The following is a 20266-nucleotide window of genomic DNA, read 5'->3' on the forward strand; positions in this document are numbered from 1 at the left end:
ATGGAAGTCATTATAGCGAAGGGGGCGGATGAAATGAGGAAGTCGCAGATCTGGCTGAGGAGAGCTCTTGTGTTAGAGGTTCAGGTACAGTTGAGATGAAGGACTCGGGGAATCAAGATCATTCCAGAGGGCATAACGGAAAAGAAGTCATTATCACAGAAATATCGAATGAAGTGGGTCAAGGAGAAGGGATCCAAGATCAGGAACTAGACGTTTTACCTGACAGAGCCACGGTGCCAGAGAGTTGCGTCCAAGCTGCGAAACTTCCTTTCAATAGACTGAAATAATTTATCTAAGGGGTGTTTTAGAGACTGTAAAGATGTTTACAATAAGTTTTTCAACAAGTTTTGCCTGGACATTGAGTCTCAGTTATCAAAATAAAGAGCGATATTCCAATCGAAGACATGGTTGGCCTTTATAATAAGGATATCCGTGATGTGATCAATGACCACGCACTATTGCGATCGTTAGGCATAATTCACAGTGGTTTACAGAGGAACTTTATATGCTAAAACGAACTAAGCGAAAAACAGAACGCACATGGCGACAAACACGTTTGAATGTACACCATCAAATATATATGGAGTCAGTTCGAACATACAGCAAATCCTTAACTCAGTTTAAAAAGGAATATTATTCACACAAAATTCTCAACACACCAGCAAACTTCAGAGGGCACAAAACAGCTGCAAGATTAATAACACGCTAAAAACAATCCGACCATATTACTCCTGTTCTGATAGATCTTCACTGGCTCCCAGTTAAATACAGAATTCAATATAAGATCCTTCTTCATACTTTTAAATCTCTCAACAACCTATCTCCAGTTTACATAAAGGATATCCTTACAGTTTACAATCTCACACGATCACTAAGATCAGAATATCTGCATCATCTCCAGATACCACCTCGGACACGTACGAAAACATATGGGTATCGACGTTTGTCAACTTTGGAAAGGATCTGTTCAATATTAAACGTAATAGTGTTGAATTGTGTTTTGAGTTTATAGTTGAAGATATTTAGGATGATGGGTTGCTTAGAATTGATTTCCTTATAAACAACGGCATAGGAGAAGCAGCAATCTATTTGAATGCAAGTACAATAGAACTAGGACTTGACACATTGCAGTGTATTCTATATAGAGTCGACCTCATCAATGCTAGCTAATGATTCCACCACTCAGTGAGAAGATAATAGATGTCTTATGTACAGCGCGATGAGATGGGAAGCAACTCGCCCCAATGACTTTTAGAACCTGGTCTACATTTCTTGGAGAAAGATTCACTAATAATGGCTAATGCATAGTGGACACTACAGAAGAGGTTGCTAGTAAGGTAAGAATAATGAATCCCTTTAACAAGACCGTCCAAATTTACCAAGAGACATGGATTGACAGATCCGAAGACTTAGAAAAGAGATAAGTCTTTGGACCTCACTACTGAATCGACCCTTCGACAAGTAAGCACCATTTGAAGATACTTCAAGCATCATTCCAGAACATTTACAAGACCTGTTTGCCAATGCAGCTAACGATAAGAACCCAGAAGAAAAACAGATAATCAAGGATACTAGTATTTTATTGAAATTTTCTCTAGGTCCGATTCTAATCGGATTTAGGTTTAACTGATGGTAGTTAAATACAACATAGATACGGGAGACACAAAACCAATCAATCAGCCACCAAGAAGGGTACCCCTTGCCTTTGCAAAATAAAGGAGAGAAAATTATATCCCAGATGGAGGAAAGCGGGATCATTAGGAAATCTGTCAAGATGTCAAATTTGTCAGATCGAGGTAGGTGTTATGACATTTTGTTATTTAATTCAGTACTTGCATAAGCTTGTTCAAGTCAGTTGTCATGTAGTGTATTTGTTACAAAACTATTAAACGCCGGCTGCCAGACAAGCTGTCTGGCTTATACCAAAGTTACGTTTGTTGTCTTGTAAGCAAAAGGGTCGCATTCACGAAAGTGTATATTAGACTAAATACATTGCCACTGTTCTGTACTGATATAGTAAGCGGATTAACCCAGTATGTCTACTCGAACACTCCACGGTATAATTAAACCTCCGATCAACAAGCCATATATATATAGAGCGACCTCCGAGAAATCGCCATGCAGGGTGAAGATCGATTGTTGGTAAAGAGGCCTCAGGTGGGGGTCGAGTAGAATGATATTTTGTAGCCGTTTTCTATAATATCAAGTATGAAAGGAGCCGTTCCTAGCAAAAAGGACCCTTATCCAAAAAAAATTTTTTTTCAAAAACGTCATAATGAAAAAATGTGATCATTTTTTTCCTGCATACTTGTAAAGAAAAAGGTCATGATTACCAATCACGAGTTGGTTGTCATCTTTGATTGACTAATATTTCAACGACAATCAACATTGCTCTATTTTGAGGGATTTTATCTATAGTTCATACTTTAGAACTAATATACTTAAGGGCCCTTTTTGCTAGGAACGGCTCATTAAGGATATTAAGCATTCATATTTCTCCAACTGTGGATAACTCTTAAGCCTGTTTTTAATAAGTATGTCAGCAGTACCTTGTTCATATTGAAAATACTCATCATTTACATATTCAGTTACTCTTGGCCTTTGCTGCTGTTGATGAAGTGTTAGATACTTACTGCTTGACGGTGGGACAATTGGTTCTCCAGCAGTGACTAAATAAGCCACAGGCAAAGCAAGCTCCGGGACCTCCCCGGATCCCCGAGAAGCTATTGGATAGGCAGCGAACTGTTGCATTGTGTTGAACTGTGGGGAACAAAAACAAACTGCGTACCAGGAGCAGTAGCTTGAATATTACCAACATTCATTTTTTGGCTCCGTTCATTCTCTTGCCGAGCTTCCATTTCTTTAAGGCACGATTTTCAGCTCTGTTATTGCGACTCTCGTCCTCGGAATCGCTTGCAACGGGTATTTGATTCGTAATTTCGCAAAGAATCCGAACACCTTTCATATGTGTCATCAATTTTTACCAATTTATTTCTACGCTTTACTTTGTCAGACAAAAAGGATAGAAGCTCTATAGCGTAGTCCTGCTTATTATTGTCAATAGGGATATTAATTCATTTCATTGGGATTTTCTTTATTAGATTTTTTTTTATACATTTACCTAACCCTAACCCTAACTTGGGTTATTCCCGAACTCTATAAATACTATGTATAACTGAAAGTAATATTGTAAGTACGGCAGGCCTGGTAAGATCGGGTAATTCCTGATCTTACTTAGGATTTATGTTAAGAAATTACAATTGACTGAGGGTTATTCTCTTGGTCTATTTGTAATATAAATAAGGTTTGTTCAATAACTTTATACATTTGAAGGAAATCTTATGGGATTTTATAGTAGCTGATCAGTAAATAATTGGGGGAAAGTCTGCTATTCTAGCTTAATTGACAATTCCTAAATAATTCCATTATTTTATTTATCAGAATATTTTAGTTAGACTTTCTTTTAAGTTAGTAGTACATTCTGGTAATTCTAGAGTGTTTACACTAGACGGATTATTTCTATCTAGTGTTAGTCAAGTCCCCCCCCCCCCCCCCCCCTTATTTAATACTGTCAAAGGTTGAGCTTTATGTATGAGTCTGGATGATTCCCGTCTCATGTAGTTATTTATATCAATTAATTACGAGCTATCTGTTTGTAGTTATTCTCGCTAATTTACAGAGTAATTACGCGGGTAATTTCCGTTTCGCTAATTACCAATGTGCGGGTTATTCTCGCAAATTAACAGAGTAATTACGCGGGTAATTCCCGCTTCGCTAATTACCAACGAACTTGTGTAGAAACCATCAACTCGGGTCCGTTACAGAAGTTTAAGTCTGACGCTTTCGTAAAGTGGCGTTTTGAAGGTAACCGAATTCAATTCACACTCGATTCTGAAATAGATCTGTCCTCAAATTCCCAGGGCTATTTCACTGATAAAACAACATTCTGATAAAATAAACGCGTGATAAAAGCAACGCTGACTTAAAAACATTATTGTTCATAGGTCAAAATTAATATCGAATGAGAAAACAACACACAAACTTCATATAGTTATACATGTTAAAAGTAGGGCAAGTGTCAAAAGCATACACTCGATCACATACAAATACGATCCTCTCAACTCAAAAATAGGTATCCAAAATACGACATATAACCTAACATTATTTTGACTTACACATGTTTACAATAAAAAAAAAAGTAACAGTAAATATTCAACATTCAAACGCAAAAAGTGTAACAGTAAATATTTAACATTAACATCGGATACAGCTCCGATAAATTTTCACACTTCTTCGCTTGCGCCACCTCTTTTTCTAAATCGGACATTTCACTGGTCACATGAGTTTTCAGTTCATGAATGAAATCGATGGTCAATCTCTACCCAGAGTTATCGTTCCTTACACTCACATCTACCTCTGTCACCGCTTCAAAATCAGAAATGTTATTCCACATGTAAATCCACATTTTTACAGCTATTAAAACTAAGAACTATGTACTTTATATAATATTGGGAAATGTAGGACAAGCAACTATTTGTAGTTTTCCCCATTACTATGCATTCTACATGTACCTATCTATAGGCCTGGTGCAATAGAACAACCCAATATCCGCGTTTCAACCCATGCTTCTTGTGTCCCAAATAGACTTAACATCTGCTCAGTATTTATTTATTTACGTATATTTTTGTAACTGAAGTCGAAACCTTACTTTATTTGCGCATACGTGCCATTTTACAAGAATCTTGTAAAACCCTCGAGACGTTGACAGAGGTGTGTGTGAGAGCAAGGAACGACAAATCTGGGTAGAGATTCATTGATGGTATCAAGAATTTGTTTCAAAAGATACTTCGTCGGGTCGAGACCCCTTTCACAATTACGTATTCACTGATTGAGCGCTAACACATCGAATGACCCAAACAAAAACAAAAGCGCGAAAAGCTCCATAGTATCTCAATTCAAGAGGAAATAATTCTATTCTAATTCACCAATTCAAACGAATAGAAATGCACTAGTATACTGTAGAACGCCATTTGTTTATTATATAATATACACGCTGTACAGTCACTATAGATGTGGTAATTATAACAATGTACATTTGTCATTCCGTAGTTACATTATATGTGGTACTGTAATTACATTATAACGATAATTAAGGAAGTCAGCGAAATACCAGTTCCACAAGAGCAAGTATATTTCCCAAAGCAAAGCCATATTGAAGCATTACAGATGTAATATACGACATTGATAAACTGAACGACTGATAAACAAAGACTAACACTTCATCTAGCTCTGTCTGAAATACCGTATGCTACGCTTACTGTCGTGTAACGCAACCGGATATTTCGTCTAAGCGCTACCTATGATATATTTATCAGAGCAGCATATCGGTCCTTTATGACCTATAGTGTTTATTTTAAAAGCATGTAATGTAGATGTTGCTCACTGAACAAAGAGCCACACCCCTTATAAAAACCTTTGATTTACGGCGCAGAAAAAATGCGCACGGTTGAGGCCTTATATCGCTGCATTGTTGCATCGCCGTCTCATAAATTTAATATCAAAATACTCCTAACACATTTTCTCACTATATGGCTGTCCAAATATGCCTTCGAATATTTCATTAAACTCCGTACGACCCGAAAACTCACAGCTTCACATGATTTCGTTTGTTGACGTAGCCATGTTTTAAAGTAGCCGGGGCTTTAGAGACGGAGCAAAAACTGTCAATGGTTGACAAATTTTCAAAATCTTCTTCTAAGAAAAACTACTTGTAAATTAAATGAGAGGTTCTGATTATGCTTGCATACATGTGATAATTTTTCAACCGCGAATCTGTACAGTGCTTTAAAAAGTAACTTGGCATATAGTGTTTTGTGTAAAAATTTATAAAAACCATTTTCTTTAATGCTATTGAAACTAAATGAATATTTAGAAGCAGCTGGTAACCCTTTACCAAAATTCTAAATTTCCTAATCCCAGGCAGGGATGGGGTAATTGAAAAATGTATTATAATTAGCTGAATTTAAATAAAGTAATTGGATGTATTGGTAATTAACTTTGCTTTCAATTACAATTAAATGAATGTATTTAAATACATTCCAAAAAGTCGATTATTGAAATTGGTGGAAGGATAATAATGGTGTTAGACTGTTTGTCACTGTTATTTACGCAATGCCTACAAAATGTAGATGTCTCATCATGTCTATATGCTTGCTGCATCATGGCCACAGTACCCAGGGCTATATATAAAATTAAGGGCTAATTTTGTTTATGTGTGAACTTCTAAATATGCACAGGTAGATAAAAAAAAAAAGGACACCAGTAAGTGTTCACTTCATTCGATATTACATTCAGAACTAACCATGGCCTGAATGTACTGGATGAATTTCATGTCCCAGAAAATGCATCTGGAAATTTCAAAGTTAAATTTTTATCAGAATTCCTAAAACGTTTGAAAATGAATCCAAGCAGGCTTCGCGGCCAAGTCTCCCAAGACATTTTGAAATAAACTTCAGTAATTGTGCCATACTCGGAGTTTTATCTGATACAAAGTTAAAATGTGAATTCATTTCCATTCATTAGAGTTAAAACTAACAAATTATCAAATAAAATACATAGGTCATCACACTTTTTAAGATATGAGACGTACATAAACAGAATCATATATCGCCGTCAGAAAATTGCAAATTTCCTTGAATAGCGTTATTAAAATTTCATACAAACTGGTTATGATGATATAGTAACATTCATAACAATTTCATGAAACTGTATCTTCACAAAAATATACAAAATATCTGTAAGAAATAAAGGAAATCATCGCATAATAGACTTGATAAAGAAATCAATAGAAACTGAGTTATTGCCCTTGGATTCAATATTTTGAAACGTATCATTGATTATTCATCTATAACTTAGACTTTTGAAATATTTCATTTTTAGCAAGATTTTTTACAATAACTATAGGAAAAGACTCCAACAAAATTTATGTTCCTATCATGCATAAATCGAAATAAATCTTTGATTTTGCAAAATCTTATGACATCCAGGAGGGTGGAATTACTTTGACCCCATCCCTGATCCCAGGGGTAGGTGTTTTTTCGTATCAGGGTGGGGCCAAAATGATCATAGTGATTAAATGTCTTTAAGAAAATGAGATGGTTCAAGTTTTGAGTCAAAAAAAAAATTTAATAAGTTACATATTGAAACTGGGAAGTGGGTCAATGTATATAGAAATGGAAGAAAATGTCAGATTCGTTACAAATACTGTAAATGTATTACATTTGGCTGTGTATTCTATTTAGTGCTTTTGGCGGAACGCAGTTTCCGCTAAATCAAGTACATCGCTAAATGCCATCCCTAAATCTAGATGTTTAAAGTAATTCAGGAATGCGCTAAATCAAATCTACGCTAACTTGTTAAAAAACGATTTCCGCCAAATATCGTACACGCCAAATATAATACGTTTACAGTATGCTGTTAAGGTGTTTCATTATATGTGAGTGAATGTGTTAGTTTGAGCGAGGTCTGATAAGCACCCTTATTCTTACATAATTAATAGTGTACTCACTTATAAATTAACTTGATTGAGTGTATAATGTACATTGCTTAACGTCCCTCTCGAGAATCTTTCACTCATGTGGAGACGTCGCCATTGCCGGTTAAAGGGCTGCGAAATCTAGGCCTATGCACGGGCTTATGGCCATTGTGCAGGGAGTCGTTTTTTGCGATCTCATCCGAAAGATCGCCCCATTTAGTCACCTATTACGACAAGTGACTCATTCTAACCCGGATCTAAAAATTAATTAGATGAAAATATATTTAACAAACATAAAGACTGTTTAAACGTGAGCAATGTTTATAAAACAGACTGCAAAAGCAGTCTGTTCTTTCAAATGTTATACATTGTAAATATCTCCTTTGTATTTCATAATCAAACAAACATCAAGACATATATTTGTATACTGTGGTCAATAATCAATTAATGGAGGATATTCAATGCTTTGTAGTTGGATATGGAATTTATTTCACGAATAAGACAGTCAGTTTTTCTTATATTTTCCCCGAGACGAGTGCAAAGCACAAGTGAAAATATTTTTTAAATCCTGTCTTACGAGTGAAATAAATTCCAGATCCAACTGCAAAGCATTGGAGTTTCTGTTTATTACATTTTCTTTGCTTATTTCAAGTCTTAAAGGTTCACAACATGACGTCACTATCAGTTGAAATATCCTTTTTATCCAATGGATGAATAATAGTAAAGCACTGTTGAAAATGTAATAAAGACATACATATATATATATATATATATATATATATACACGTTCTACACAGCTGTCGACTGTAAATGTCACTTCTCTCTCTCTCTCTCTCTCTCTCTCTCTCTCTCTCTCTCTCTCTCTATCATGTTCACAGTTCATCGGGATTCTTCTTTTTTTTCCCTCTCCGTATCTTTAAAATAAGCCGGGTAACGGTTTTCGGGTCAATCTATACATTGATTAGTCAAAGTAACAGGGTATTTTATTTAAGTGGCAGATGGTACATTGCCTTTCAAGCAGTTTTTGTATTTCAACTGCACCCCTATTTAACCGAGTATGTCTGCATCTAGCTGGAGAATATTCTTACGTGGTTTGATTATAACGTCGGTGGGTGTAGTTATTTTCGTGGGTTCATATTTTCGGAAGTATGATGTAACCTCACCAGGTTAGTTACTATATTATATGATCTATCCATACAGATATTAACCACCTCAGTTTTAGTATTATTTTATGCCCTTTTCTAAATATTTATTGTTCTTTTTTAAAAGTTTGTTTTACACTTAAAGCACTTTAGGGTAATTGTCTTAATTAGATACAGCGCTTTATAAATGTACAATAATAACAATATACACATTGTTTATTAGTCCCACTGGATGTCGTACAAGTGATTATGCCCTGTCAGCTTAGAACAAAAGTTTTGGCTGTCGTTGATATACAATAGTCACTTATAGCTCAAATGGTGAACTATTATGTGAAATACTTAACTTGTTTGTGAACTTCATAATTTATTTCGATTTTTGGCTTTCAAAGAAACTTTTAAAGATATCAATTGATAATTTCATTTTTAAACAAATCAATGAATTTAAAACCTTTTGTTGAATGAAACATACGACTCGTTTAACATTACTACAAATTCGTTATGGTTTGCAACTGAAAAATAACAGCATTAACTATGAAACACCATTTTTTATGATAATTTGATTAATGAAATACCATAATCATTCTGAAAATCTAAAAAAGAAATGAAATATCAGAATTGCATTCATACCACCTAAAATGTCTACAATACTTGACGATTTTGAAGGTCATTTTGCCCCATCAGCCCATTAAATTTTTATCACCCCTTCCTCCCCTACAGAAAGAAAGTACGGAGAGAAATCAATTTGAGCCTAGCTATAGACGTCTTATTACTTTATTTCAACATCGTTAAAAGAATTTTGGGCTATAAATCTTTAAGGCCCGACAGGCAGTCTCTCCCCCAGAGGGCGCGTTACAGAAACGAGACTTGCACCTCTGCTAACACTTCTACATCACGTGGATCTACAATATGCCCGACACGTCATTGAAAACAAACGAGTCCAGTGTTTTAAGTGAAAAATGTAAGATAACGGTTTTGAGTTAAAACCTACTGATGATATTACGTGCAGCTAATTTGCTTGAGTTGTCTGTATGAACCAGAAGTGTCCCAGCGGGACTAATGTCTCCAGCACATTCAATGGATGGTGGGAAATAGGAATTTGTGCTCATTGAAGAATAAACACATCCTTTTTACGTGAAGAAGAATTCTGCTTTCTTGAGAGCAATTGATGTAAATGATGTAAACTTATAGGAGTTATGAGATTGATCACTGTTCGTTATCTTCACCTTGCATGTAAATGCAATAATACATATTCTGCAGTAGATTGTTACTCAGAATATTAAGATATCTATTATATAACTTTTGAATATTTCTTCACGAATAACTACTATTCAACATACAATGACAATGATTTATTTGCACAATAACAATTACTAACAAAGACACATATATTACAGATTATATCATAGAAACAATAATATTCAAATTACAATCAGTGATTTGAATGCATGAATATGGCACCAGACAAAATCATGAACCAGTGAAGGAAACATCTTTTATTAATAAAATTATCAACAGACAGATGGGCACACAGACAAATGGGCTGATGCTTCCATTATACCCTCTCCTATACTTATGCAGTAGTCTGTGAGGGGAAAAAAATCATTTCAAAATGTAAAAGAAAATGACTAAATTAATGAAGTTGATTGATTGATTATTAGAAAACTCAGGTGACCTATTGTATTTGTCTGCGTCGTCCGTCAACAATTGAACATTTTTAACCTCTTCTTGATAACTACCATTCCAATTCTTTTCAATTTGGTATGAAGCATTTTTGGACAAGGGGGACATGTGGCCTTAGGGACGGGGCAAAACCTGCCAAAAATTGACAAATTTTCAAAAATCTTCACTACACTCGCACATGTGTAAGAAAAAATACATGCAGAGTGATGTAGAGCAAGTAGGTCTCTACAAAAGTTGTAAATGTTAGGATCCCTGGGGTAGAGTTTCTGACCCCAGGGTGGGGCCAAAACTTAGTATTATATATGTGTAAAATATCTAAATATCTTGTTTAATGCTATTGATACTAAATTCAAACTAAATAGATATTTAGAAGGAGGTCGACCTTTACCAAAATTGTAAATTTCATGATCCCAGACGGTAACAGTTTTGGTTTCAGGGTGGGACCAAAATCATTATATTGTGATTATTGTCTTTATCATTGAAAAACTGTTATGGTATAAAAACTAACAGCATATCTAGGAAAAGTGGGATAGGATGTACCAAAATTATGAATGCTGCAACCTTAGGGATTTGTCTCGAGGACGGGTCCAAATTAGTCATATCGTGTTAATGTTCTATATATTACATTATGTAATGCCTTTAGGGCATTTCAGTTTTAAGAACACATCTTGTTTTATACTGTTGCTAAATATTAGAATTTAGCTTAGATATGCAGAACAGAATTTAATAGCCCTTGGCACTACTAACCAGATGGCCGAAAAGGCCTGTGGGCCTCTTGTATATTTTGTAGGCGTTCGCATGATTACTACAGTAATCAGGATTACGTCTCGTTGTCAGACGCGGCTCATCAGATCTGTCAACGAGACGTGGCCCAACTCACTATAATAAATATAAATCTATCATACATTTTAGTAAGATAAGATTGATTGATTGAATATTGTTTAACGTCCCTCTCGAGAATATTAAACGATCGTTACTATCATCAGTTTAATACCAGTGATTGTTTAACGTCCCTCTCGAGAATATTTCACTCATATGGAGACGTCACCACTGCCGGTGAAGGGCTGCAAAATTTAGGTCTATGCTCGGTGCTTATAGCCATTGAGCAGAGAGGGATCTTTATCGTGCCACACCTGCTGTGACACAGGACCTCGGTTATTGCGGTCTCATCCGAAGGACCGCCCCATTTAGTCGCCTCTAACGACAAGCAAGGAGGTGCTGAGGACCTATTCTAACCCGGACCCCCACGGAATAAAATGATAAGAGAAATCAACGTGGTTTGATAAACATAACAACAGTTTCTATATTACATGCATATTGGTTTCAACATACTCGTATTTTATTCTTTACAACAAAAGGAATGGCACAAGAGAAATTAATCCAATATAAATTTAGTTACCAATTTCTATCAAACAAATTATACCGGGTTATTTCAAGAATATTGGCTTGATAAATTTCCAATCTAATTGAAATCAGATCCTAGGATACGCTCACAATCGCTATATAAGAAGTCTGATGTTAATTAGATTGGATAAATTTCTAAACTGGTTTTATAAAGTTAATTCCAAACTGTACCGAATTACCGGAACTGTTCATGAGCGATGATAATTAATCAAAGAGAACATGAAGGGAGAAAAAAAGTTGCAATGAGAAAAGAATTGTCCTTTGAATTTAAGCTACACGCATAAATATATTTATCATCAGTTATTGTTAGAAGTGATATAAAACCAATCAAGAATTTGAGTATATAATTTTAGTACTATAAATTATACTTCTTGTTTGAAGTAAATGTAAATAGTGGTATAGGTTTATAATTTTTTTTCTTTTTATAGGTAGTCTAAGGGAAGTTTTATGGGATGTAAAGGCGATTCAGTCAAGGAACTGCTTCATGCGAAAACATTGTTTGACGATCTGGGAAAGAAATTCTCATTTGCGACGGCAGTGTAGTTTGTTGAATCAATCTAGAGGACCTGCAGATAAAACAAAGCTCTACCACTGGAAAAATCTCAATTATTGCAAGGTTCCCAAGGGAGGTAGCACTTATTGGATGCAGATATTCTTAGCTCTGAACAACGTAAAAAACATAACTGATCTATTTGGCAAAAAACGATCTCTACAGCATTCCTATACCATGGCTACAATTTCATGGAGAAATACAGCTGTTACCGACGTCATATTTCACGTCACAAGAAACCCGTACTCTCGTTTATTTTCGGCATACATTGATAAAATATTTCTTCCTGGATTTTGGCAACTTGCCATGGATATCAATAAAAGAAATGGGAAACGTTGCAACCAACCCGTCAGTTTCGAAGAATTTTTGAAATTTATTTTGGTCTATTACTTGAATGAACCACACTGGCAGCCGATATCTGCTCTGTGTTCCTCGTGCACAGTTCCGTATAACGTCATCAGCAAACAGGAAACATTCAACCAGGATGCTCATTTTATTCTTGATCAGTTGAACATTTCGCAAAATTTAAAACAATATTTCTTGAAAAATCTTCAGGAAAAACATACAGAAAACTCAATCAAAGAGATAACCAAGGTCATGTCTGAATATGCTAGAAAAGCCTCGTGTATATCATTTTTACAATTTATCAAAAGATTATGGAAATCTTTCCAGATTCAAGGATATATATCTGATTCCATTCCGTGTCCAGTGCATGAATTTAGGTCTCTAAACTTTTATCAAATTGACGGCATTGTGAGGGCATGTTTGAAAGCCACTAGAAAAATTCATATGACGGAGACAATGTCAGACAAGCAACGACAGAGGCATCTGGCGAGGGCATTTACATCTGTGAGCTCCAAAACCATAGACGTCATTAGGATGACATACAAAAACGACTTTGAAATATTCGGTTATTCATACGAGTTACCGACTGGATAACGATTGTTAAAGTGATACCTGAATGATAAGATTTTTATATTCATGTAATGATATTGAGACTTAAGTATACATCAAGCGAAAATTAATTCATATTAATAAATGCATATACGTACATACATGTATGGTTGTTTGCCTTCGAGAGTTTTTCCACTCATATTGAGCTGTAGATGAAGGGCCACAGTTTTATTCTCCGCCTGTCGCGATTTGTAAAAGTCTCAACAGAACTAGCCGCGACTCTTGCTTTTAAGGAGGTATTCTACATCGTCATAATGGCCGACTTCCTTTTAAAACATGGATAGAAATATAAATATCAGCAATATTTGTTGAGTAGCTCAGTAGGTTAGCACGTCGACTGCTGAACTGTAGATCGTGTGTTTGAGTCCAGCAGGGGTTTTAAATTTTTTCCAGACTGTTTTCCACTAAAACTGCATTTTTTGACTAAATAAAGTAAATTTGAAAGTTTGCAATTTCAAACTATTCTTGTACATATTTTCTACATTTCATCCATATCAAATTTCTCTGATGTATCATACATCCTTAAATACCAAGCGTTTCACTAAGGTTGACGCGGCCGAGACACGAGCGAAATCCCAGCCCACGACCTCCCACGAAGGAAACTTTAACAACTGAGCTACGGCGACATAATGTAGGTACGCCTGTGTATATGTACACGTGTATGTACGTATATATGGTATAATGACACATTATCTTAAGACGTAAAATCATGTATAGAGTGCATAGGTGATCAAACAGCTTACATTGCTGACTAGAAAGTTCCAGAAGTTGATTGATATTATGTGATCTGAAAATATATCTAACTTAGCGAAGGTATAACAGCTAGCAGTTCAATATCTTAGCATGTTCTTGAGTTAATCTGTAAAGTTTCAATTGACAAACCGGCACCAGCCTTTCTCATTCTTTTACTAAATTGTCACCAAATAGTCTATCATCTACTGCCTAAAAACCACCTTTGTCACAGGTGAATCTCCTGATAAATGAGAAATACACCTTTGAAAAATATCCTGTGGAAAAATAATTTTTTTAAAATCCCATCGAAAACTTACAATAGAGAATTATCTTAGAAATGCAAATACCAACAAGACCTTTACGCTTGTCTTCGCTTCGTTATCAGAAGTATGTTCCATTACATTAGGACCTACAACCTGTGGTCACGGCTGATGTTGACACCATTAAAAACGGTACATTTTTGTACGTAGAGCGCCTAACATGAGCCGGAATTTGTAGCCCTTACATAGAGGTGGTAAAACCCCAAACAATTGAAAGCGAGGATGTTTGTTTTTAAACAGCAAGTGAATACACAAAACGTCGTGTATAGTTGAAAATGTCATATTTATAGGATTTTCCATGGTTTATGGCTGGATATGATTATCAAACTCGTTGTATGTTTTCTATTCCCTTGCCAATGCTCGGTGATAGAAAAACACAAATCGTAATCATTTTCAACCACAAACCATGGGGGTTCTTTTTATCACACATCTTATCCCAACAGACCATTGAATTCGTATTTCCAAAATATCCTGTTTTGTTTATCTTCACCCGAACTACATTCGCAACGATAACATCACGCCGCTAAAAATCGTTCGTTTGGAAATATAAATAAAAATGAATATTTACTGCCACAATGTTAAATTCATGAAAGGTGAAGATAACGAACATTGATCAATCTCATAACTCCTATAAGCAATACAAAATATAGAGTTGGGTAAACAAGGACCCTGGATATACCAGAGGTGGGATCAGGTGTCTAGGAGGAGTAAGCATCCCCTGTGGACCGGTCACACCCGCCGTGAGCCCTATATATTGATCAGGTAAACGGAGTTATCCGTAGTCAAAATAAGTGTGCCAAAAACAGCCTAACAATCGGCATGATACACGTCAGACAGCATTTGATCCAATGATAGGTTGTATTGGCAAACTAGATCGTTATAACGACCATAGAATTTGCAAAATGCTGACTTTAAACAAGACCCCTGCACCATCATCTTGTTTGTCAGTAGCCTGCCTCGATTTAAAAACTCACCATACACAAAATAAGCCCTTGCGTATCGAATCAATTTGCGAAATGCTGACTTCAATCGAGACTGTTGAAACCCCTGTACCATCAACTGGTTTGTCAGTAGCTTGCCTCGATTTAAAAAATGACCATACGCAGTACAAGCTCTTGCGTATCGAATCAGTTGAGATATATAAACACCATATGCAGGTCATAATGGAATGTTGCTACATAAATATGGGAAGTTGACGATGGAGAAGCTGAAATCATCCCGTTTGTCATAAAGTTGAGTTGTTAGTTTGCCGTTAATATCTTCTTTCAATAAAATATCTAAGTATGAAACAGAAGTGAACGACTCTGTGGTGTCTTTTATTTCGAGTTCACTGGGATATATTGAATCGACTGTGATATGAATGAAAATTATTATTGTCAATAGATAATACGTCGTCGATATATCTAAATGTCGAATTGAACGCCACAGCAAGAGAGTTTTCTTCTCACGTAGACGTTTTTGAATAGATTCTGCTGCATAGGAATATAAAAACAGGTCAGCTAACAAAGGAACACAATTCGTGCCCATAGGGATTCCAACAGACTGTTGGAAGACATGATCACTAAAGACCATAAAGATATTGTCAAAGAGGAACTCCAGTATATTTTTTATTTCAACTTTAGAGTACTTGTGCGTGGAATCAGAGTGGTGTTTAACAAAATAATTGTTTGGATTACTGATCACTAGATGGGAATATTTGAGTTTTCCATTTTTGTTAAAGAAGCAGCTGTCTATGATGTAAAAAAAAAAGTAGTCTTTAATTTATCGTGAGGAATGGTCGTGTAAAGTGTTGAAAAGTCATACGTTTTGATAATGATTTGAGAACAGTTTTGTGATTTCAAGTGTACTAAAAGTTCTTTAGAATTTATTTTAGAATCCACAATTGATTTACACCACATCTGGCATATGTAGTCGCACAGTACGTTTGAAGTTTCTCCTTCACAACTGTTAATATTTTCGTAAGATCATTTTTAAATAAGAAAAAAATTACATTTTAGAACGTTTTACTTTGAAGTTGTGTGATTACTCATAAATATGTCAGTCATCCGAATCTGTGTCATAAACAGAGTACGCGCGGTCTTTCTTTGGATTTCATGTGAGAATGTTGACAATGAATTTTCCACCATGTATATCGTAATTCAGAGAATTTTTATGTTTTCTGCGACATGGAGGGTCGTGGAGCTTCCATTGTTAGATGTGCTGTTTCTTACATCTGTATAATTAAATTAAAACAGTAATTTGTTATGTATAAATATAAATGGATTAGACAACAGGCATTGCCTATATAAACTGTATTTATGATGAAATCGTTTTGTGTGCAGTTGAATGTGGCGTTTATCCTTTGTTCATTTGGTGCATGGAGTTGGAAAGTTGATATCCACTAGATAAAGGGGTAAATATGTGAAAAAGGATCTTAGTGTTTTCGCTTCCTAACTAATGTGGACTATGGAGTTTTCTGACTCTCAGAAAAAATCACACAGTAAGATATGATCAGTTATGACAAGGGGGTGGGGTCAATAAAACGGTTTTCATTTTGAGTTTTAAGAAACGCGATTTCAGTTCATGTCACCTAATGTGGGTTTTTTGCTTTCAATGTAGTTTTTCCCTTGATCATTAAGATTATACGATCGATACAAACATGATCATCCTGATCCAGTTTATATGCGCATTATGTCACACTTTGTAGGAACACCTACTTTGGGATACGAATAATTTACCGTATGAGTGATATCCACTGAATATGATTGATTGTACATGTATATTGTTTAAAGGGAAAGGCAACCCCAATTTTTTTTTTACATAATAAATGATAAGATTTATTAGTCATATTGTTCTGTTGATACATGGCCTAGATAAGCCTCAGTACTAATTTTAAAACGTTAAAAATTTAATTCCCGCCATCTATAGAGGCTGCCATGAAGCGGAACTCTTTTGTATTCAAGACCAAAAAAAAAAATCAATAATTTTGACGTCACACCGTCTATTCCGGTTTGGATGAGATTCTAAGATCATCAAAGATGTGGTAGATTTTAAGAATACATTGTAAATAGGTGGATGTCGTCCTGTCAAGCAGTTAATCGCACTAATGCGAAGGGGAGATGTGAAACAAGGTTTTTTTCCCGAAATTCCTGACCCAACAAGGTTATTTGAAAAGAAAATACTATGTAAACTGTGGATCCATCATTTGCGTAATGACAAGTTGAGGTTTGAGACATGTACATGTATGAAGAAACGAGTACCATCTGCCTGGCCTGCGACTCGACTGAACGTCTTCTTTTCTTAAATTCCTCTTGCGAAATAACGGGCTCAAATCTATACGACTCCAAAATTAACTGTTCGTGACTTGTCATGTTTACAGTGCTGCTGATGAAATAAACCGGAACCGACGGTGTGACGTAATAAATTAAACTTCAATGGCCGCTCTCATAGCGGCGGGTAATTTGAAATATAAGATATATTAATATTGATTTAATTGTTAAGCAAGGATTTTTGTTGTTAAAGACTGTCATTTACGATATCAGTAAGCAATACTTTATTCATAAAGGCAACAATGTGGTTAGGGTTGCCTTTCCCTTTAAAGGGACTTTCGAGAATATTTCACTCATATGGAGACGTCACCATTCCCGGTGAAGGGCTGCAAAATTTAGGCCTATGCTCGGCACTTACGGCTTTTGAGCAGGGAGGGATCTTCATCGTGCCACACCTGCTGTGACACGGGACCTCGTTTTTGCGGTCTCAGCCGAAGGACCGTCCCATTTAGTCGCCTTTTACGATAAGCAAGGGATACTAAGAACATATTCTAACCCGAATCCCCACGGGATCCACTGAATAAAACGGTAAATATGTGACAAAAGGAAATAACAGAAAATGTACACAAATATGTAGGTCAGTGATGAGTGGAGAAAATGATAAAAAGCAACTTTCACCCTCCTGTGACGTCATAAGATATTTAAAAAAAATCAATGATTTATTAAGATTTATGCATGATATTACCATAGATTTTGATGGAGTCTTTTCTAATTGTTATTGCAAAAAATCGTGTTAAACATAAAATATTTCAAAAGTCTCAGATATAAAAGGTCGGTAATATGTTTCAAAATATTGAATCTAAGGGGAATAACTGTTTTCATTGAATCCTTTATCAAGTTAATTACGCAGTGGAATTTCCTTATTTTTTTAACAGATATATTGAATATTTTGTAAAGAAACAGTTTCATAAAATTATCATGAATACTTTTATATCGTTTTAATCAGTTTTTGTAAAATTTAATGATGCTGTTGAAGAAAAATTGCAGTTTTCTGACATTGACATATGATTTTGTATATGTATGTCTCGCATCTTAAAAAGTGTGATGACCTATAAATTTTATTTGATAATTTATAAGTTTTAACTCTGATAAATTTAAATAAATACACATTTTAAACTTTTATCAGATGATAATACGAGTATGGATTTACCTTAAGATGTATTTCTTGACATTTAGGTGATCTATTTTCTGTAAAGTGAAGACGTGGCAGAGCCGAAGATGCCATGTTGATCTTTTTAAACACGTTCATTTAAAAACGCTTTTTTGTTTTTGTTTCAGTATTGAATTATTATTCGCAATTCCACAAATGAATTATTTATAGAATATACACTGAGCATGCGTCATTTGCAGAATGTCCCTGTGAGAGAAAGGTTGTTGGTCTGACCAATACACATACCACTACCTTTGCATGTTTAAACTATGTAGTTAATATATCATTATAATATATTATTATTGTTTGTATATGTCTTGGTATTCCAGCCGCAGAGGATACTTCTTTGACATGCGTTAATTTGATCTTATTAAAAGTAATGTTAAATAGATGTGTTGCGTAGCAAAACAATTCGCTTTGAAGTCTTCTGTTTGGGAGCATTAAGATCATGCAAACTGATTGTATTATCTCAATTCAACCACTGAGTTTTTATTCCGTCCTCATTCGGCGTCACTTTGCACCCCCTCCCATAACCATCAACGTTCCGTTTTCTGTTTGTCGTTCCTTCGAGATGTTAACTTTTATCAGTCGGGAAGTTCATCGAAAGAATGATGTCCATAATAGTTTCTGAAGATTTACTTAGGATTATACTCTGGTTTCCGCTGGTTGGGCGGGGTTATCGCGTTATGACTCACGAAAAGCCTGCTTGTTTTTGTTTTCGTATGAATTATTATGAAGGAAAGGTGCACGATTTGCTGTAGCCCCTTCGTTACGTAGGTTCAACCCCTCTTATCTCGAGGAGGAATTATTGACTCGTAGATACCAGTGTATTATACGTAGGATTTATTACCTTTAATTAGACTTTGGTTCCTCGTGTAAAGATATATAAACGCATCACTTTGAAATTGAATCTCATAATTAAGAGTTGTCCTGTGGAAGATTACATGTATTCGCATGTAGACCATCAAACGAAGTTTCCAAATTAGAAATATCCCACCAAAGTTTCGACAATTAGAGCCATGCTCACTTTAAGGATTGTCGCATTAGCAATTTCACTTTTGGTCGGCATCACTGTGGCAGGGAAAGAGGTGAGGTTTTATTTTGGGGAAAACTTTACTTAACTAGCTTGCCTTCTTAATGATAAGGTATGCTGAACACCTCTTCACAAGAACAGTTATTTTATCTCCTACCAGCCATTTAAAGAATTCAAATTTCAAAGAAGTTCCGTTTGTAATTTGAGAATAGTTGAAAGAATAAGGACTTTCATTGTAATGTAAATGCTTATTAAATGATATGAACTGAACCATCTCTGTGATACAAATAGAAAGCAAGCACTGCCAAGAAAGACTGAAATAGTAATGTGCTCATTGTTTGATCGTCCATTGCTTCAAAGCCTACAATTGTACATGTCTATAGATTCTTTGAGGTGCAGCAATGTGTTTATGCTTTTAATTAAGGTGAATAGGTACTACCTCATTTTAAGTTATAGACC

The 20266-nt window shown here is 35.3% G+C and overlaps 2 protein-coding genes across 2 annotated transcripts in view; both read left to right on the forward strand.

Annotated features, from left to right (window-relative positions):
- Window positions 1–13349, forward strand: LOC125680044 (uncharacterized). The gene is made up of 3 exons (XM_048919487.2): window positions 1–84; window positions 1652–1796; window positions 12189–13349. Exons 1-3 carry the CDS (start codon window positions 1–3, stop codon window positions 13247–13249), a joined length of 1290 nt encoding a protein of 429 aa, XP_048775444.1. The 3' UTR covers window positions 13250–13349.
- A 6339-nt stretch (window positions 13350–19688) lies between these two features.
- The window catches only part of LOC125681661 (A disintegrin and metalloproteinase with thrombospondin motifs 6-like), a 46829-nt gene continuing 46251 nt past the window's right edge, over window positions 19689–20266 (forward strand). Inside the window, exon 1 of the mRNA XM_048921835.2 lies at window positions 19689–19862. Within this exon, the coding sequence (XP_048777792.1) occupies window positions 19794–19862 (69 nt within the window). The 5' untranslated portion in view covers window positions 19689–19793. The remainder of the gene's footprint in view (window positions 19863–20266) is intronic.

The sequence above is a fragment of the Ostrea edulis genome, chromosome 2 (genome assembly GCF_947568905.1).
Source record: "Ostrea edulis chromosome 2, xbOstEdul1.1, whole genome shotgun sequence".
NCBI classification, from domain to species: domain Eukaryota; kingdom Metazoa; phylum Mollusca; class Bivalvia; order Ostreida; family Ostreidae; genus Ostrea; species Ostrea edulis.